We start from the raw sequence: 21,516 nt of genomic DNA on the forward strand, positions 1-21,516 counted from the left end.
CACCTGTGACTCCTGCAGACATTTGAAGTGGGTTCAGGCTGTCTTCCAATCAAGATCTGTGTCAGACACAGTTGGTCCCCTTTGACTGCCTTTGTTCCTGCTTTTTACCTGGGACACCTTTCAGGCTTGGGGGCTAGATAATTCTTCTGAAGGCTGGGCCCACCTGACAAGGAAGGAGAGTAAGTAGAGAGTGGTGATTATAAGAAACTGCATGGCGAATTTGGGGAATTGAGCTTACAAATTGCAGGGTAAGATGAATCCTTAATCCTTCAAGCTAAAGTTTTTTTCATTTACGAATCACTCCTGGGAATTGCACTGAGATAGCTGCTGCAGAATAGGTTTCGCTTATGAATCATTCCTATTGAAGAGGTGATTTTAAAGGCATGAGGCTAAAATCCTTAGGGCTCTGATGTTCTGTGCACACTGATTTCCAGCGTGGGGTGTGACAATGGGGGAATCTCATTTCTGTGGTGCTGACTCTCTTTCACTGGTTTTGCTGAAGACAAAGTGATTCAGAAGAAACTGTGTGGATTAAAGAAACTAGGTTTATTTGCCATCTCTTCCAAGCAGGACCATTCCTGACATCAGCTCGAGACCTATGTGTCTACATCTTATACTCCTTGGCAGTACATCTGGGAAACACGGGCTGAGCCATCTCCATGTCCACCTTGGCCCTCTGTCTTCCTCTGTCTTTCTGGGCCCCAGACTCTTGACCTTTAGATTCTAGAAAAGTTGCAGTTACACATTTCCTGTAGCTCTGGACAGGATACTTTTTCCAGAGTCTTAAAGAGGGGAGGAAGGAGGTGGCATCTTTTGAGGGAATCCATTAGTTCTGAGATTCTGGAGAAATTACCAAACTGTGTACAGTACAAAAGAGAAAACAAATCCTCAATATTTAAAAATCTCCCAAACTCTGGGAATGCTTACAAACTTTGGGATTAATTCATCCTTGGGAAATATAAGGTATTTGCTAAATGTCAGAAATTTAAATTATAAGACATTAAGAGAGAAAATTCTCCCCAGAGCAATATTTTTAGGGGGTGAATGGGTAGGTGTAGGGTTATGGGAAGAAACTATGCCAGCCATTTAATACTAACATGGGAGACATCTTGCTAAATTAAATGCTCTTATCCCTCAGCACCTGGTGGTGTGAACTCTACTCACTCACCTAGAGAGAGGGTTCCTGGGGACTTGAAGGGAACTGGATTCTATACAGGTCTCACCTGCAGGTGGTTAAATTCTGTTATCTGTGCATCTGTGTTAGTTTCAAATGGTTGCTATAATGAGTTGCTTTTCTTTATTGTGTCTATGTTTTTATCTTTTTTTTTTTTTTTTTTTGGTACTGGGGATCGAACTCGGGTCCTTGTGCTTTCAAGGCAGGCAGCAGCACCACTGAGCTAAATCCCTGGTCCTCTATATTGTGTCTTTTGAAGATCACACTCTTATGCCTGCAGTTGGAAAAGGTTTGTGTGGCTGTGAAGACTTTCACATACACACATACATGCACACACACACATTCACACACACCAACCCCCAAACCTTCCTACTGCCACCAGCCCCCTTACTGAATCCTGTTCTTTGTAGGGTAATTATAGATTGGAGAAAGGTAGGGGGTGTTTTTAGAGGGAAGCAGAGCAAAAGAGGAGCCCCAAGCTGAAGTTGTAGAGAGACTGCAGGAGACCAAGAAATCCAGGACCTGGGAATGCAATTAAGTTAAAAATCCTCTGCAGGGTTTGCATCCTCTAAAAGGGGGATTTTATGTATGCAGAATTACACATTGTGATCCATCAAAGACTTTCAGAAGGGGATGTTAACTCCCCAAGTGGACAGAGCTGTCACATTTTAAAGCTGTTTTTCATTTTAATCCCTCCATTTTGGGCCTGATATCCAGTGGTGATTCCATTACCTTCTATTGAGGGGAACAAGCAGATAAGCCTACATAAAATTGGAAAGATTAGCTTCTCATGACGGAGCATTTAAGGTGGCTTTTCAGTAAAAATGTGATGCGCTGGACAGTGTTAGTGCTGAGCATGGCAGGTTGCACCAGGCAAGGGCTGTGGACTTGTCCACAAAATTCCTAGGTTATGTAGGGTGCTGGCCGCAGCTGGGAACGGGGACCTGTCCCTCTCTTCAGGGTCTGATGCTGAGAAGCGCATCTCTTAGCCCCATGCCTCACTTTGTGCCTTGAGCACACTGATGGAGATGGCTGGAGACACCTTGTATTTTCCTTTCTGCTCAGAGGAGCCCCTGGACACCATCTCAGTGGTGCAGGCTTCCTGCCACTGAGTAACAAAACCAGATGGAGTGCATGGTGCTCAGGTGCTGACCGCTGCCTGCTCTGCTATCTTAAATGTTTCAGGAAACCACCCTACTTAGGAGGCCAGGGAGGCCACTGATGCTGAACAAAGACAGTCTTGTTTGGTGGCCAGTGACTAGCCTTCTTCTGAACCTACCCTAGAAGGTCGTATTTAGAGGGAAAAGTTTTGAAGATAACTGTACAGGGGGTGGTTATAAAAATGTTTCTCCTGCTTGCTCCCAGAGAAGTATAAGAAGACAAAGCAGTTCATTGCTTGCTATTCCAGTTCTTCCCTGATCTTCTAGCCAGATGACTGTTCTCTAAATGAGCACTGTTCCTTCTCAGTCTCCCTACTTTATTCCCAGCTTGCCTTTGTTGTCAACATCTTTTCTACTCAACCTCAACCTTACTTATCCCTCAAGACTAAGTGTCTTCCAAGGAAGCTACCTTATTATCCCAGCTGGAAAGGCCTTTCTGTGCCCTGAAGTTTTGTGGCTTCCAACTTCTTCACTACTGTTTATGTCCTATGAGGATGGTGTCGGTGCATGTACACAGAAGCAGTGAAGACTTTCACGCACACAGGTGCACACATGCACACACACATCACAGGCACTCTGCATTCATCACACATCACACATACACAGATATCCCATATATACTACACACAGATGTACAACACATACACCACACAGCACGCCGCATACATGCCTTGCACAATGAGACACACACACACACACACACACACACACACACTTTTGCTGGGCTCATTTTAAGCCAGGAATCAATTGGATGATGAATGTGTTGAAGGAGAAAGTGCCTGGGGAAACAAATTTAAGTCAATTATAGAGGATTTTTGGAATACCAATCGTTCTTTTCTGGTTGTGGGCCACTGAGGAGAAGCTAAAGGATTGTCATGAATTATTCAAGGACTCTGGAAGTTTGGGTAGGGAGATCTTTTGATTGGATGAGTGGAGTTGTGACATTTGACTGGAAGAGGAATTGTTTTCTTTTTGTTGAGAAGATGTTTTTACCAACAGCGATCATTTCTGCCAGTTAACACATTCTAGAGCACATGGGCTATGGTCTGATTGGTTGCATGTGTATGACTGCCTGTGGGATTTAAAAGTCACTGAGATTTGAGGCTCTTGCTCTTAAACATTATGTGTGGGTTTTTTGTTTAGTTTTTTGTACCAGGGATCGAACTCAGGTCCTTGTGCTTGTGAGGCAGGTGCTGGAACCACTGAGCTAAATCCCTGGCCCTCAAACATTACGTGTTGTTTTCCTGAAATGTGTAGTAATAATCTGGGGCAAAAGTTTGTTTTTAGATTTTGCAGGTTATACCTGCTGTGAACTGAGTGTACAAGCTAACATTTATTGAGACCTTCCTATGTCACCAAACACTTATTTTATCTTATTTAACTTAAACTCTGCACTAATTCTGTGCAAGATAGTCCTAAGTCTCCTAAGTGGTAGGCAGAAATACATATACCCCAGCCACCCCTCTCTTAAGGGAGTATGTAGTTAAACTAAAAGACAGTGTAAACACCCTGAATGACTTACCCTTTTCTATATTAAAAGGCATTCCAGAAAATTTCCCTTTTGCCCAGGTGAGAGAGTTTTGCCAGAGGCCAGACATATTTAAATCCAATTTTTTTTTTTAGTTTTTGAGACAGGGTCTCACTATGTAGTTCAGACTGCTCTGGAATTCACTGTGTAGCCCATGCTGATCTCGAACTCTCAGTGATCCTTCTGCCTCAGTCTCCTGAGTGCTGGGATTACAGGCGTGCGCCACCAGGCCTGGCTCTTTGATACTTTTAACAGAATGGAAGTCAGGAATCAAGTGTACAAAGGAAGACCTGTATGGCTAGGTGCTTTGTGACCTGTTGTTAGTGCCAGGGTTCACATGGGTTCTTGCTTTTGCTAATTCACACTGTGATGTGCAAGTCTCTTTCAGAGAGGTATTGTGTGGTAAAGCCCGGAAGAAAAACAGTGTTCATTGAGGAAGCAAGAGCCGTTCTTGCAAGCACTGGGCAGATGGGAACAAGGATATGGGTCAGAATTGTTAGGGCAATGTTGAGTACCCTGGAAGACTGAAGGGATAACTGGATTTTGTGTTTTTCTTTCCATTCCGTTTGTTTCTAGGGTTTTATAACTTTACCAAAGTTTAAAAAATTCTCTGGGTGTATGTTTGCCATGAGCACTGCGGACTTGCAGACTGTGTGTGCCCTGATGGCCGTTTGACACCAGAGAGAACTGTGACTGTGGAAGGCTGTCCGGAGGCTGCTCACCTAGGGCTGTACTTAAATTCCTGAGCTTTAACACTTCGGGAACCCTTCTTGGGGCATTGCGGTCAGATCCCGTGTGGTGCTGGAGGACCCTTGTGGTGGTGCTGGGAATTGATTGCTCATGCTGAGCAAGGTGATACTGATCGGCTACCTCCTGCGCCCCTGTGGCACCTCCTGACAGTCTTCAGAGGCGGGGAGTGGCAAGTTCACTCCTTAGGTAAAATGAATAGAAGTGTAAAAAAGTGTGAGACTATCCTAAAAAATGGACTTAAGTATTAGAAACAGCCAAAAATAATTTGTCATAATTCAGGCTTGGAATTACAGATGTTAAAAACAAACTGATGAAAAGGATCTTCTTGAATGGTTTGTAAAATGATACTGAAACCACTAGGAAAATAAGACCTTTAGAAATTTTTGAGCAGCGATGACATTAATAAAATTAAGTCTACACTTCTCTTTCATTCATGGAGCTTCATTTACCTAGATTTATAGGTCTTACTCATTTCAAAATATTCACAAATAGAGTCTATAGTTTCTCATTTTTTCTCTAGCGCCCCTTCCTCCTTCTCACCCACACACTACCCACTTACACACTGATTTGTGGCAGCAGTAGAGATATTGTCCGGCCTTAGGATCTAATAGAACAGCCTTCTGCTGGGTAAAAAGATGGGCACATTGAGATAGCTCAGCAGCCTTTGGTCTGTTGGCTCATCAGGCAGATCCTAGGGGAATTCCTTATTCCATAAAATTCTGGTTAACAAGCCCAGGGATGGTCTCTCTCTCTCTCTCTCTCTCTCCTCATCTCTCTAACTGTCTATGTTGTATTTTTCACTCACTAGGGGAAGCTGCATGATCCTCAGCTCATGGGGATCATCCCAAGGATTGCGCATGATATCTTTGACCATATTTATTCCATGGATGAGAACTTGGAGTTTCACATCAAGGTGAGTCTATCCCATGAGTACCAAGACACTAGGCCTTGTATCTTGCTCAGTCTTCTTCCTTTTAGGTACATGTAAAAGATAGTTTTATCTAATTCAAATGGCATTCCTATGGTAAGCAGAGTCCTGTTTATTTAAAAATTTCAGCCAATACTTAGCCATGTGGATAGTTTGCTTGAAATAGTGAGCTAATGAAAGTGAAGGCCCTCTTTGGAATGGAATCATTTTGGTATCTGAATTCTACCTTTCACCCTATGGATATCTGTAGCTAGGACTAGACTATGTCTGTATTTGGGTTAGGACAAAGTGAGTTCTATGGAACAGAAGCCCTTGTTTTTTTTTTTTTTTTTTGTACCAGGGATTGAACTCTGGTCCCTGTGCTTGCAAGGCAGGCGGTGGAACCACTGAGCTAAATCCCCAGCCCCAGCCCTTGTATTATTTATTAATAGATAGGCTACCAGAGAAAAGGGCAATTGAGCAAATAACCTGGGAAAATAATTTGACGAAAAAAATGTTAAATTGATAACAAGATAAATTAATTTAATAAAATTCATCTGGGCAAGGGAGACATATACTGTACTACATTTCTTTGTACCAGGACACACATTTATCCCCCTTGGAATGTGATAGGTTAGTGTTTTGAGGAACACATTCTGGCAAGTATTGGGAAGGGCATTCTCACCATTTTTCTCCTCTTTGTTTTTGTTTTAACTAAAACCTCTGTACTAGTTTAAATTTGACTTGAAAGAAAAATTTCCACTGTATTTTTATAACTGTTAAATCATACAAAAAGGTATTTGATGTATATTCATTAGAACTTTTTGTGTGAAAACTAGTGAAGGCCATTTGTCTAAGCAAAGAGAGGAGATTGTTGTAAGATACAGAATCTAATACGCATGGAGCAGAGGCTGTGGAAGGAGGAAATAAATCCAAGCTTTTCCTTTTTTTAACTTAAAAATTGAGATATAAATTACACATCATAAAAGTCAGCCTTTTAAAATGTACAATTCATTGGGCTTCAGTATATTCCCAAAATTGTACAGAATTGTTCTTACCTAATTTCAGAACATTTTCTGTGAGTTTCAGACCAGCCTGGGCTACATAGTAAGTTTCAGGTCAGTCTCAACTACATAGTAAGACTCTGTTTCAAAAGAAAGAAAGAAAGAAAGAGAAAGAAAGAAAGAAAGAAAGAAAGAAAGAAAAAGAAAGAAAAAGAAAGAAGGAAAGAAGGAAGGAAGAAAAAGAAAAGAAAAGAAACATTTTCATCAACCCCTAATAGAAACTTGATATTCATTATGGGCTTCTCTTTCTTTTTTTCTCTGTCTTATTCCCAACCACCTTTCTCTCATTTGGTTGGGAATGGGCAACTTGGCAGCTCCTGTTTCACATTCCCTTATTTCCCATCCCACATTCTCCTCAGAAGGGCTCAGTGACCCATCTAGGGTAGGTGCCCCCTTACCTTGGTTCTCTCTGTCCAGGATGCACATGGTGTCCGAGTCTGCCTCGCTGTCACTAGAGGACAGGAAGAGAAGGAGCCTTTCTAGGAAGCCTCAGAACTGAGCAAATTTCCCCGAAAAGCTGGAGCCTTAGCACACAAGACTCAGTAGATTAGAGATGAGAAAACTCAAGTTCAAAGGTAGACCATTTGATGGCCTAAGTTATGAACAGACCCAGAGTGGACCAGCTCCGCATGTGTACTTCTTCCTTAGACTAAATTTCCTCCTTATTTTTGCTATGTACTTTTCCTAAATTACAGTAAAATGAAGGCAACAACTGTTTGCCCAATTACAAGTTGTATCCAGCAAATGACTTTTCCTTGCAGTTTCCTCTGTTGGCTAAAGCCTGCTTCTCCTTGCCAGGCTCCTTTATATCTAAGGATACAGCAGCTTGTTGCTTTGATGGTATCAGGATTTAGAAGCTTAGTGCTCCTTTAAGACTGCTCAAATTTAAATACCTTAAACTACTGCAGAGTTCTTATGTGATAATCCTGGAATAAGATGTTAAACCAATTACTACCCTAGAAATAGTGTCTTGTGTTAGAATCTTATTATAAAAACAGTCCTACTATGAAGTGGGAGGAAGAGAGCAAAAACATTTTCTGAGTCTCTAAGGCTGAATTTTGTAGTCCAGGTTTCTGTTTTGCATTTGTAGTTAATGCTTCCATGTTTCATAAATAATAGTTATATGTGGAGAAGTTAGCTGCTGACTACTGTGCATTTTGAACAGAGTAGTGACAGCTTAAATCCAAAGAATGAGGGCCGATTAAGGCAGTACTGAAAATCTGCCCCTCGAAATGAACCCCACAGAGGCTTTAAATGTTATTTCTGAATATGTTCTTGCTTAATGTCAAACCATGCCTATTTATTTCCTTCTTCCTGGTCTCACACAGTATTTGAAGTGACAGAAAAACTAAATTAGATCTCTGACCAAAAACAGAAATTAATAAACCTGAATTCTGCTTCTTATAGTAATTGTGAACAGGATTCAAATTGCTAAGTTTGCCAGTATCTTCTTTACAATTGCTTTTTAGTTGTAATTAATTTTCTAAGTAATCTATGGATATAAAGCCACATGTTTTAAGATCTCAAGGTAACAGAAAGATCTTAATGAAGATTAGACAATTGTGAAACAATGAACAGGTTAGCATCAGGGCAGAGTTGGCTGCAGGAAGGGCCAGGTTAGAGGTCCTATAGGATTAGAGACCAAACAGGCCCATGGAAGATTCGGGAAATGAGGAGTGTAGCAGCTTGAGAGATTATGGAGAGCACAGAGGGGCTGGGGTGCACTCAGTGGCAGAGTGCTTGCCTAGCATGTACTAGGTCCTGGGTTCCATCTCCAGCACCGCAAGCATGAAGCAAAACTGAGCAACCCAAAACTGGAAGTAGAGTACACTGAGACAGTGAATCATTCGAATGTCAGGTACATATGTGCACGAGAGACAGAGTGACAGGACATTTAGAGAAATGTTCAAATAAGCGATCTAGTTAGGGAAACAGGCAACCAGAAGAAGATGCCCAGCTACAGATTTGAAGGTTCAAAGCCAAGACCACCAGTCTCCCAGGAACTGAGAAGTTAGATGGTTCCAGACTGAGGCAACCACAAGATAATGGGCCAGAACGGAGTCAGGGTAGGGATTAGAGCCAATTTAAGGAGTCTTCGTGTCCCCCCAATTAGAGGCAGCCTGGTCCTAAAATTGTATATGGAATAGTTTCACCAGTGTCGTTACAGCTCAGCTTTGCAACTTTATAGCTACAGTCATAGGTAGCTTAATAACAGGGTATATTCTGAGAGATGTGTCATTTAGGTGGTCATTTTTCACACATCACAGAGTGTACTTAAACTAAGAAAGCTATGATGTCACTAGGCAATATACTCTTTAAGGGACCACTATCCTGTACACGGTCCACTACTGACCAAAACATCCTTATGTGATACATGACTGTACTCTCCTTTTTGTCTGTGCCTTTGTTTATATTTCAGAAACACTTATGAACAGGGAGGAGAAAAAAGTTTATCTGGCAGATGTAAGCTGAGTACAGAATCCTAGAGGGAATTTTTGACATCATAAAAGTCTAATAGCTTCATCAGACAGATGGGAAAATTTAGATTGTAGGGTCTTATTTATGTGTGAATTAAATCCCCTTGAGCACATGCTCAGGTAAAATAGTCCTTAGTCATCAGCCAGTGTAAGAGTCACCAGAGGACTTTAGAAGCTGATTCCTAAGTCCTAGTCTCAGAGATTCTGACCTACTAAAACTACAGTTGGCTTCAGGACTCTCCAAGTTAAACAAATTCTGTAGATAATGTTGATGTAATTGATGCTAGGGCTGAGGTTTGAGAAGAAATAACTGGAAGGCTTCCTTTTCCTTTCGCAATCTAATCATCTTTTATTAGATCACATTTTGTTCAAATTCTCCCTAGATTCAAAACCTGGTCACCTTCTCTGGCTCTCTCTCTCCCAGTTTTTTTTTTGGTATGTGGATCAAACTCAGGACCTTGTGCTTGTGAGGCAGGTGGTGGAACCACTGAGCTAAATCCCCAGGCCCACCCAGTTATCTTTGTGAACTCTTGTAGTTGCAAGTACACTGCATTATCCTGTCGCTCTTCCTTCCTGTGGAGTGTGCTCTCCCCTGGTACGGATAAGCTATCAGCGTCACTCAGTATGTGAGGGCCATTCATGTTTCAGAATTACTCGCAGAGGGTGTTGTTCTATTCTGGCTGTTGTCATACATAGAAGTTTGCTTGGTGCCCATCTATGGTAAAACCAAGCGTCCTCCTGTAGGTGGTTGTCTAACTCATGCGTTAAATACCATGTGAATGGGGACTTGGGGAGCTGTGACATGAGTGGACAATGGTCCACACTCAGTAGTGATGCCCAGAGCAGGCTGAGCAAGCAGGACGCAGGAGGAGCACAGGTGAGCTGACTGCAGCTTTGTGCTCAGGACTCTGGATCCTCTCTTGACCTCCATTCTTCTTACTGTCTTAGATATGCTTGATGAAGCCATTGTATGTTTTCAAATTATTGATGTTTTTGAATTGTAGGTGTCATTCCTATTCCAATTTCAATTTATCTTTAATCAGGTTTCCTATTTTGAGATCTATTTGGACAAAATAAGGGACTTACTTGATGGTGAGTAACCTGAATGCTTATCTTTATTTGCTCTGTAAATAAAAGTCCAGGCAGGTCAAAATGATTTGGAGTATTTCTGCTTGAGAAATTGAAAATTTATAGAGATATTTGCTTGCCTTCAGGCTGTATGCTCAGTCTCAGCCGTAGCTTAAATTTTCAAAATGCAAAAACATTATATTTACTTATCTTCTGTAACAATTTCTATTTTTCTTCCAATACAGGGTTTTTAACTTTTTTCTATTTTTCATGTCATCATTATCCTTGTAGTATCCAAGACCAACTTGGCTGTTCATGAAGATAAAAATAGAGTCCCATACGTAAAGGTAGGAGGGAGACTTGATTGATGATATGAATGATTTCTCTCTTGTCACTGTCAAAGTAATCACAGTATTATGTAAGATGCCCACGATAGTATCTATAAATGGCATATAGGCACTTAATTGTGTTTCTTATATTTAATATTTATCTGTCCAAAAAAAGGAATATTTGATTTCTTCAACTGTATCTTTATATAAGTTATTATCATCTTTTTTAGTGCTAGGCACTGAATCACATACCCTACCCCTTTGATGTAAATAATTATTATTTAAATATTATTAAATATTATTTACATTTGAAGAGACTTTGGATTGAAGCACAGTAGTTTATGGTTTGTAGTTCAGGGAAGTCTGTCATGGTGTTCTATCTAGAACTTCAAAGTATCTATTGATGAGTGCAATGGTAAATTCATAAAAACGGCAAAGCAGTACTTCATTCGTTTCTTCTTTTCTCCTTGATTTTCTTTTCTTTTCTGTTTCCAGCAAATATTTTGTTTGATTATGAATATGTACTCAAAATCCCAGGAAAATCCAGCATTTCCTTTACGGTTTACTTCTGGCTTCCTAGGTTTTGCTTAGGTTTCTCTTTAATGTAGAATTCAAGCCTCAGGCAAAGATGAGGCGCTGTTGGATCAACTTTGCAGCCTTATTTATTGGTGTCTCTAGGAAGAATTGGGAAAATGTTGAGCTGCTTCAAAATATTGTTGCTTTTCAATTCATTTGATGGCCCACCTGACCTGATTCTGCCTCTCATGTAGGGGTGCACAGAGCGGTTTGTGTCAAGCCCGGAGGAGGTCATGGATGTTATAGACGAAGGCAAAGCAAACCGACATGTGGCTGTAACGAGTAAGTGTGGTGATAATATTTTCTCCTCTGTGACTTAGGATGTAGATGTCTGTCTCCCAACAGGAGGGGTGGCTGATGAGCTGTAAATGCAGTAAAGTGTGCAAACGCAGTTGATTGGAGACAGTGGCCTGGACACTCCAGGGCATGTGCAGTGGGGTGTGGTGGGGGGCGGGGGGCTTGTGGGAAAAATGACTTCAGCTCTCTGGAGTACTCTGAGGTCTTGGGATGCTGAATGAGACGCATTGAACCTGACAGTGGCCTCAGCCTAAACATTAAAGAAAACAGCCAGCCAATAAAGAAGAAAAGGAGGAAGCTTCTCTCTAGGTTTATTTGTTTTAACCATATTAATATTCATGTTTTATTTACCAAAAAACCCAACACAACAAGTTTTACTTGCCAGTCATGCATGTGAGGAAAGATACCTTGTGAGACTTCTGCCTTCTGTATAAAGAGAAAAGAAAGTCAAAGAGGAAGTCAGAAGGCAAGGTATGAACTTCCCAAGCCACTAATGCCATGCTGGTGGTGGATGCATTTAGAGCAGCTCATTTGCTCGGCACTTCTTGCCTCAACGTGTGCATCACGTGTCGAGAGTGTGTCCAGAGTGGCAGAGGTTCCATGAAAAGATTGAGGCTCTCATCTTATTCCAAGGCATGTGGACAAATAGAGAGAGCATGCGAAGTGGAGGGAAGTAAGGATTTCTAGCTTCAAGGAGAAAAAAAAAAAACAATCTTCAGTGTATTTTATTTTTTTGGTACTGGGGATTGAACTCCGGACCTTGCACTTGCGAAGCAGGCAGCAGCACCTCTGAGTTAAATCCCCAGCTCTTTAGTATATTTTAGCATGTTCCGGGGTGCTGACACTGAGAGGAAGGCAGCTTGTTTTCTTCCTCAGTGCGTGAAGGGCTAGGTTTGACCTAACACACAGAGAACGCTCATCCTCATAGCTGCCCTGGGAGAGGCCTGCTACTTGGACAGGTAGTGAATGAGCTCACTCTCATGCGGTACAGGAGGTTCAGTCATTGGTTGGGTGACTGTTTTGGGTTAAGTCTCTTTCGCTCAGGATTCTGATTCTGTGACCCAGAATTGTGGTTCTTAACCTTTTCTTGACCCAACAACATGCCATATGCTATTCATATACATGGTAAAGTTAACATTTGAGGCTAGACTTGGAAACAGTGTAGGTGAAACTCCACTTCCTTCTCTCCTGCTTGAAGTGCACACACACTAAAGAAGTTATTGACTGTGTTTCTTAAGCTATTGTTAGTCATGAATTATTCATGCCATATCTGACAGACCTTTAGGCCCCTCTTAGTTACTTTTCTCATTGCTGAGACAACGTACCTGTCATCTCCAAATTAAAGGAGGAAAGGTTTAATTCACCTCCCAGTTTATAGAGTTCAATCCATAGTCAGCTGGCTCCACGGCTGAGTGGCATGGCAGAGGGGCATGGCAGAGGGTCACAGCAGAGGAGAAACACTTCTTGGCATGGCAGGCAGAAGGCAGCAAGCAGCAGCAGAAGCAGACTTCCCTGGTCCTTTTATCCCATCCAGGCTACAAGCCTTTTGGGTGGTGCCACCCACACCCATTGTGGGCCTTCTCATTATCCACACCCGGGACTATGCTTTAAGTGGAATAATTTAGTAGCACACATCTTTAATCCTAGTACACAGCCCCTAGATCCAACCAGCTCTGAAAAGCCACATCTATGAGTACATGAGGCTTTGGGGAGACATCTAGATACAAGGTATAAGAGCCCCCAGTTCAAAACTGGTGTTTCAGAACATTACTATTGTTCTTATCATCTGCCAAGTTTTGTTTTATTGCGGTAAAGTGTGCATAAAATATAATTTATTATTTTAACTATGTTAGAGTGCATAGCGCTATGCTATGAAGTATATTCACATTGTAACATCACCACCATAGCTACCAAAACTTTTCATCTTCCCAACTGAAACTTTTTAAAGCATTTTCCTTTCATTTACATTCTTTGTGTGGGGTTGGTACATGTATATGACACAGCTTTTTTTTAAACCTCTCTCCCATCTCTTGAGCCCCTTCCCATTTGAGAAAGATCTATTCTCATTTCTTTCAGTTATCTTTTATTCTTATCATTAATTATATTTTGGGTTTCTCATATAATATTTAAACCCATGTGTCTGATTTATTTCACGTAACATTCTGGTCTCAAGGTGCATCCGTTTTCCTACAAATGTTTCAGGTTTATTTCTTTATGGCAGTAGTGCTCCACTGTGTGTAAATACCATATTTTCTTTATCCATTCATCTGTTGATGGACATCTAGGCTACTTCCAAGATTTAATTGTTATTATGAATTATTCTGCTGTAGGCATGGGCATACATATATTACTATAGTATGTAATACTCTTTGGGGGAAGTTATCTAGAAGAGGAATAGCTGGGTCAAATGGAATTTGTAGTTTTAGCTTTGTGAGGATTCTCCATACTGATTTCCATAGTGGTTGTACTAGTATAAATTCCCACCAACAGTGAAGAAGGGTTCCTGTTTCCACAGCCTTGCCAGTATGTATTATTATTTAAGTTTTTGATGATGGCTATTCTTTCTGCAGTTAGGTGGAATCTCAGTACTGTTTTAATTTGCATTTACCTAATGACGAGTGATATTAAACATTGCTTCAGGTGTTCATTAGCCATTGGTTCTTCTGTGAAGTGTCTTTATTTCACTTGCCCATGCTTTCCTTGAGTCTTCTATTTTCAAGGCCTAATATTTTTAAGTTCTTTATATATTCTAGATAGGAGTCCTCTGTCTAAGGGATAGCTGGCCAATTTTTTTTTTCCATTTTGTAGCTTGTGTTTTTTTTTTAATAATAGTTGTTTGTCTTTCTGTGCAGAAGCTTTTTAATTTGATATGCTATGACCTTGATATTTGGTGGGGTTCTATTCATAAAGTTTTTTTATCAATACCTATGACTTCCCGAGTTTTACCTGTTTTATCTTCCAGTAGGGTGAGTGTTTCTGTTTTAACATTTAATTCTTTGATCCGTTTTCCTTTCAGTTTGGCACATGGTAAGATATATTGGTCTAGATTCAATCTTCTGCATGTAGATAGCCAGTTCCCCCAACACCATTTATTATCTTTCTTCCCATATATATTTTTGGCCTTCTTGTCAAATATCAAATAATTTCACATAATTTTGGTTACTATAATTTTGTAGTAAGTTTTGAAATCAGTTATTTTGAGACCTCCAAATATTGTTCTTATATTTCAGTATTATTTTGGTTATTCAGAGTTCCTTGAGATTGTTTCAATTTTATGGTGCATTTTTCTGCTTTTGTAAAGAATATCATTGAGAGTTTGATAAAGTTTGCATTGAATCTATAGATTCTTTTGGGTAATATTGACATCTTAGCAATATAAATTTTAAAAATTAGGGCCAGGGATTTAGCTCAGTGGTTCCACGCCTGCCTTGCAAGCACATGGTCCTGAGTTTGATCCCCGGTACCAAATAAATAAATAAATAAATATTAATGAACATAGGTTATATTGTTATCTCATTTGAAATATCTTCTTATCAAAAATTTTAGCTTTCATGGTAACCTTCATTACCTTGATTAAGTTTATTTTTAAGTGTTTTATCCTATTTTTGCTATTCTAAACAGAGTTCTTTCCTTAATTTCTTTTTCAGATTGCTCATTGTATATGTATAGAAACACAACTGACTTTGCCATGTTGCTTTTGTTTACTGTAATTTTCTAAATTCATTTATTAATTTTAACTTTTTCTCCCTGTACTGGGGATTAAACTCAGGACCTTGCACGTGTGAGGCAGGTGTGGCACCACTGAGCTAGATCCTTGGCCCGGTTATAGCTATTTTTAAAAAATGAAGTATTTATAGAGTTAAAAAAAAACCATACAATCTGGTAAAATGGTTTTGAGAAATGATCGGGGACAGTTGCTGTGGTCTTTATCTGTTTGGTGGACAAAACCAGGGTGGGAAAGCATTTTTTTTTCTAGGGCCTCATCCGATTGAAGCATATTTAATCGGTGAGACCTCTGCGCACTTAGCATGTGTGATAGAAGTGTACGTTTTAATCCTTCCGTAAGAAAGCCTTAATCCTTCCTTTAAAAGCTTATGATATTCCTGATAAGACCAGGCTTACACACATGACTAAGATAGCAACATCAGGTACTAATCAGGCGATAGAGTCTGAGGGATTTAATGTGAGGTGGGGGAGCCATGGGCTTCTCAGGGAGCTGGGCTAGCAGGGGACACTGGAGGACAGCAGCTTTACGGGGAGCTGTAGCATCTCTTATCTCAAATTGATAACCAAGAATTTTAGATTAATTTCTTTGCTAGTTGAAGGCATTTTAAATCTTTCATTTCTAGAGTGAACATTTTTTTAAAGAAGAAAGAGTAGTCTCAGATTATTTTATTTTATTTTATTTATATATTTTAAAGTTCTTGGGTCTCACTGTATATAGTTCAGGTTGGCTTTGAATTCACTGTGGAAACTAAGATGCCTCAAATTCAAGGTCATCCTCCTGTCTCAGTCTCTGAAGTACTGGGTTTATAGGTGTGCACTCCAGGCGCCTCAGACAATTTTAAAAATTGTTGGACTTCAAAGAAATGAAGGTTTCTGGAATGATGTGTTGTGCCTTTAAGACCAGAGGCTAGCTACTTGTTTTTATGTGTTCTTTGGAAAGCAGTAAACTATTTTCTTTTTCAGACATGAATGAACACAGCTCTAGAAGTCATAGCATCTTCCTGATTAATATTAAACAAGAGAATGTAGAAACTGAAAAAAAACTCAGTGGGAAGCTTTATTTAGTTGATTTGGCTGGGAGCGAAAAGGTAATTGGTTCTTTATTTGTATTATCTGTAATTTCCCCCTGTTCCTTGGTTCACTGTGCAATGTTATAATTTTTGTGCTTTTCTGTTCCCTGGTTTTAAAGGACTTTAAAGGTTTCTAATGTTGAGCCAAGATGTAATTAAATTTAACCTTTGTCTTCCCACTCTTTTCTGTCCTGAAGTCTCCTGTTTGCATCATAAGCAAGAGCTTCGATGCTCTCTCTGATTTTTCCTGGGAGGCCCTTGTGATGACCCCAGGCAAGTGTTAGTCTGAATTTAGCCTGGCAAAGGCAGCTAGCTGTATACATGTGGGTGGGGCATGAACTTCCGAGGACAGGAAAGATGCCTGTGTTATTGCCGCAGTGAGCTAGGCCAGGGAAGGACTTTGCCATCCGAAGTGGCAGGCCTGCCTCTGCAGGTTTGTTTGTCAAGAGAAAAGCTAGGACCTGGGCCTCACTCTGTGTTCCCTGGTTCTCTGGCAGTGAGCCTGGACTGACAGTGTCTCATGAGGTGGCCTTGGTACCTTCAAGTATGAGACCTGTGGTCAGTCTTTAGCCACGAGCCCTGACTGTTCCCTGGTTTTGTTGAGACCCTCTTGCCGTATGTACCCTGTACCATGCCCCCCTAGGTGCTTGCTGGGTACATTGTCACACTCCAGGTCAAATGTGCTTCCCAAAATCTCCACCTGCCCCTCCAGGGTCCCTCCATAGCACGATGGAGGCTCCTGCTGCTACATCCTTGCTGGGGCAGACGCCCTCTCAGGCAGCATCACAGAGTTGCCCCATGTACACAGTACCTTTTTCCATCACCTCTGACATGCTCTAGCTGTTGCTGTCCGTGCCAGCCTTGTAGCCTTGTCAGTCTCCCTGGCAGTACAGTTGATCCTTACTGACTACACCCTGACTTCCCACAGACCATGTTATGGTTGCTCTGCTTCTTTTCATTTGCATTTTGAAAACCCGAGCAGAGAGCCGTCTGGATCTTCCTGGGTGGGGATCTAAAATTTTATTGGCATGGGCCTGTAACTGGTCGAACACTCACTAGGATGGACATAATGGAGCAGAACTGTTTAGTTCTGGACTGATCATCAGCTTTACTGCTGCACCACGAAGAGCCGAGTGGCGCCTTTGTTCTTGCTGAGCATAGAGATGAAAATTTTTTTTTTCCTTTTTTAAGCACTAGAGGTTGAACTTGGGACCTTTGCACTCAGCTACATCCCAGACTCTCCACCTTCTTCTTTTTTTAATTTTAATTTTTTATTTTGAAACAGGCTATCACTGAGTTGCTACACTGCCCAAGCTGGGCTTGAAATCCTACTTCCTCAGCCTCCTGGAGTGCTGGAATTACAAGCCTGTGCCACCACATGGCTTCAGAGATGATGGATAGTTAGGGCCTACATACACCTGGAAACTACTTATCAGTGGTTTTCTCAGTACTACTACTTATCAGTAGTACATCAGAGTGAAGGCCTGTCTCTGTACCATGTTGGAGGTTATTGCTAATGGGTTTTATGAGATGCTTTAAAGTCGTGTCCTCTGCATAGTTTATTTTGTTCTTGTCTGTTTTGTTTGCCCTAGATGTGTCCACATGAATGTGACAGTGTGATCTCATAAAACAGAACTCTGGACTTTAGTTTCCATCTCTCTTAAGGCCATTCTTTCCTACACAGGCAGTTTGACGTCTCTGAAGCTCACTTTCCTTGTCTCTAAAAAGGAAGGTAATAGTACCCGCCTTGTGAGTTTCATGGAGTTAAGATACTCAAATAGGAAAACATCTTAAAAACCATACCATGAATGGACTGTTATCATTTGTGATCCATCAGCTACATGATTTCTGTGTCTGTAAGCAGGGGTCCCTGTACACACAATTCCAAGGGAGATAAGAAGCTGTCTTATTTGAGAAAACCTCCCCCTGGACCAGTATTCACCCCTGCTGTCAGAGGTTTCTGGTTTATATGTAATTGAAATCCATTTTTATGCAGTTTAAAATGACTTCTCCTCTCTTCTTTCTTCAGAGGGCAGCTGTTCACCCCACATCGTTTGTCCAGGCAGGCAACATAGAAAGAATCATGTTGAGTTTCTTTTTTCTTTTCTTTTTCCAGCATCTCTAAACTGCCCTCTACCTAGAACAAATGCTATAAATATGAAATTACCAGTAATAACACAGCAGAGGAGGCACTGTGCGGGGCCCCTCTGGCAGTAGAGAAAAAAGACAAATTTAGAGTGTAAGGCATACTTGACTTTTCATGCTTCTCCAGGTTTTTTTACTTTTTGATTTTTTTTTTCTTTTTTTTTTTTTTTTTTTTTGCTGGCTGTGGAACTTAGCAGGAAAGGAAGAGAGTCTGGACTAACATTCCTGCCACCTGTTGTCTTTTCCCTGGATTTGGAACTTTTATTTTCTGTTTTACCCATTGTTCCATTCACTGCGGCTCAGGACAGCGTTTTCTCTTTAACGCCTCCCCCTGGGCTCCCTGTTTTTTTTTTTTTTTTTGCTGGCTGTGGAACTTAGCAGGAAAGGAAGAGAGTCTGGACTAACATTCCTGCCACCTGTTGTCTTTTCCCTGGATTTGGAACTTTTATTTTCTGTTTTACCCATTGTTCCATTCACTGCGGCTCAGGACAGCGTTTTCTCTTTAACGCCTCCCCCTGGGCTCCCTGTTTTTTAGAGACTGGAGTTTCGTCTCCCCGACCCACGCTTAGTGATGACGGTACTGCTAGAGCTTGGTTTCCCTGGATGGATGCACCCTAGGGAAGCATCTGTGGCTCTCCCACTTGAGGCATTTTAGCTATTCCACTAAAACCTAATAGAGAGGAAAATGACAACAGGAGAGACCAAATCCCCAGTCTCGTGCTCCAGGGATGGTTTTATCAATGTAGTTCTTACTTACTTTTACTTTCCCTTGCTTTCTAGCAGGACCTTCCCCCTTGCCCTCATGTGAATTTGAATTTTCTGCTTTGATGTCTTCCTGTTTGGTGCAGCTCACTGCTTTATCTTCTCCCGGTAGGTCAGCAAAACTGGTGCCGAGGGAGCTGTTCTTGATGAAGCTAAAAACATCAATAAGTCTTTGTCTGCTCTTGGAAATGTGATCTCTGCCTTGGCAGAAGGGACAGTAAGTGACCCTGACCCCATCTATTAAATAATATTATGAAAAGTTGCCTTTTGGGTTTGCGTGTTCTCTTTGTCACGCACTCCAGAGATTCATTTGTTTTTCTGTTTGGAAAAGAACATAAGGAATCCTGGCTGTGGGCACCTGTTGCTGGGAGATCCAATCCATTATAAAGTGTGAATAGTGATGCTGATTTCCAATGGGCATTTTAAACTTTGGCAAGATTCAAAGACCTGGCCACAAACTCTTATTTCATGCATATTTCTAAGTCCAGTGTCTCCCTCCCTTATTGGTTTGCTCCTATATTTTTCCTTTGAACGGGCCATCAAAACTAATACTTTCTCTTTTTCTAAATAGAAAACACATGTGCCGTACCGGGACAGCAAGATGACTCGGATCCTCCAGGACTCTCTGGGTGGGAACTGTAGAACCACCATTGTCATTTGCTGCTCTCCTTCTGTCTTCAATGAGGCTGAGACCAAGTCCACGCTAATGTTCGGACAGAGGTGCGTCTGGTCTCTTTGGATCCAGACTCTGAGCTGAGTCTGAAGTCTCAGATGTGAGTGGTGTGGGGCTGGTGCCAGTAAGTAACAAAATGAGGGTGTGAGTACTTACTGAATTTCATCTAGCAGGTGATCTGTGAACTTGAGAATCATTTGGCATTTATTAAATTCAAAGGAATAATTATGGCTTTAAATAATAAGGAGAAAAAAGTGAAAGATAAGATGTATAAAAGAACAAAACAGAACACTCAAACTTTCTGTAGATGCCACTTGATAAGGAGTATTGCTTTTGTTCTTCATGGAACCAAAGTCTAATGTTTAGGTTTATATGATTTCAAGTGTAGAGATCTTGTATGGCTTAACTCCAGTTTCCTCCAAAAGCCTCATGTATTTGAATCATGTACAGTTAGGCAATGGGGCTGGTTGGAAGAGGCGGGTCTCCCTGGGCATGACCTGGAAGGATGTATCTCCCTATCCCTCTCTGCTTCTTGGCTGCCATGATGTAAGAAGATTCCCTCCTCTATGCCCCTCTGCCATACTGTTTGTGCCTTGGAGCCAGCCTACATGGACTGCAGTGTTAGCCAAAATAAACTTCTTCTCCTTTGTGTTGTGGGCATCAGTTATTTTGTCCCAGTGACAAGGAAAATGACGAGGACTAGTCTCAAGATTGATAACCACCTTTCACTCACATGTTTGGGGTGTGTTGCAAAGTTGCTTGTAAAACATCCATTTAGATGGATGTAGAGGAGTGGAAAAGAACAAGAAAGAAAAAGGCTCTGTGCTAACCCTAAGGTAGGAGGTACAGATATATGCTGAGGGAAGAGGCTTATGCAGCTATCTTCTCACTTTACAAAATGCCCGGATGAGACAAATTTGGTCTCTGTGGTGGTGACAGATTGGCAGCAGGAACAGCCCAGTAATCCTGCAGTCACAATCATGGGTGTGGTTTGGTTCTTACCTTCCTTGCCTTTCTTGCCATTTCCTTTTTCATCTACCTCCCATTCCCAAGGCTTACCTCCTTCAGTCATATTTCTTTACTTTTGGAGTCCAGGCCCAGTCCTCTCAGCCATGGTGTTCTCATGGTTAATTAGTTTCCCAAGAGCTTGGAGTGCTATGGAGTTGAGTGACCTGAGCATTTTTAGTACACAGTGGGCTAAGCCTGGAGCTGAGGTTGGAGATGTGGATTCTTCTGCCATCATTCCATATGATAGAATAATCCTGTGTTCTTTACACAAGTTACCAGTTCTCTGTGGACCTTCACTGCCTCATTTGTAAATGGATGTCCCTAGTGCTCTGCTGCCTTCCTCCTGGGAGGGGTTATGCATGAGAAATAGTTTCAGAGGCCTAGAGAAAGGACAGGTGGGGTGGGCATGCTCCATGGGGAGTTGTTGTGGCTTGTTTAAACTGCATTAAGCCTGTCATTTCATGAGCCCTCCACAGAACATAGAATTATGCAGTCATAGCACTGGTGGGATATCTAAATAAATAATAATTATGCTGAAATGTTGTGAACTAATATACCTTTTAAACTGCATTTGGGTCCTTTACTTCCTCCCAGTGGCTTCCTTGATGTGACAAATGATTTGCCAGTGGGTTTGTATTGGCATAACACCTACTTTCCTACTTTTCCTGGGACCCCTCTGCACCAGCACGTGCTTTTGGTAAACACAGAATGCATCCTGCTCCTGTCGCCTTTCCCACTCACTGTCTTAAGCTTGAGCTTTAGCAGTTTCCTCTGGAGACATAGTTGAGTAAGCTACTTCCAA

General features: G+C 41.3%; 1 protein-coding gene across 1 annotated transcript in view; it reads left to right on the plus strand.

The window, feature by feature from the left end:
• Kif5c (kinesin family member 5C) overlaps positions 1-21,516 on the plus strand; it is a 148,275-nt gene that overhangs the window by 55,503 nt on the left and 71,256 nt on the right. Inside the window, exons 4-10 of the mRNA XM_010620975.1 lie at positions 5,421-5,525; positions 10,104-10,152; positions 10,420-10,475; positions 11,228-11,315; positions 16,020-16,144; positions 19,146-19,250; positions 19,605-19,753. Of these exons, the coding sequence (XP_010619277.1) occupies positions 5,421-5,525; positions 10,104-10,152; positions 10,420-10,475; positions 11,228-11,315; positions 16,020-16,144; positions 19,146-19,250; positions 19,605-19,753 (677 nt within the window). The remainder of the gene's footprint in view (positions 1-5,420; positions 5,526-10,103; positions 10,153-10,419; positions 10,476-11,227; positions 11,316-16,019; positions 16,145-19,145; positions 19,251-19,604; positions 19,754-21,516) is intronic.

Source organism: Fukomys damarensis, unplaced genomic scaffold (assembly GCF_012274545.1).
Source record: "Fukomys damarensis isolate Sample0158 unplaced genomic scaffold, DMR_v1.0_HiC HiC_scaffold_29, whole genome shotgun sequence".
Lineage (NCBI taxonomy): Eukaryota > Metazoa > Chordata > Mammalia > Rodentia > Bathyergidae > Fukomys > Fukomys damarensis.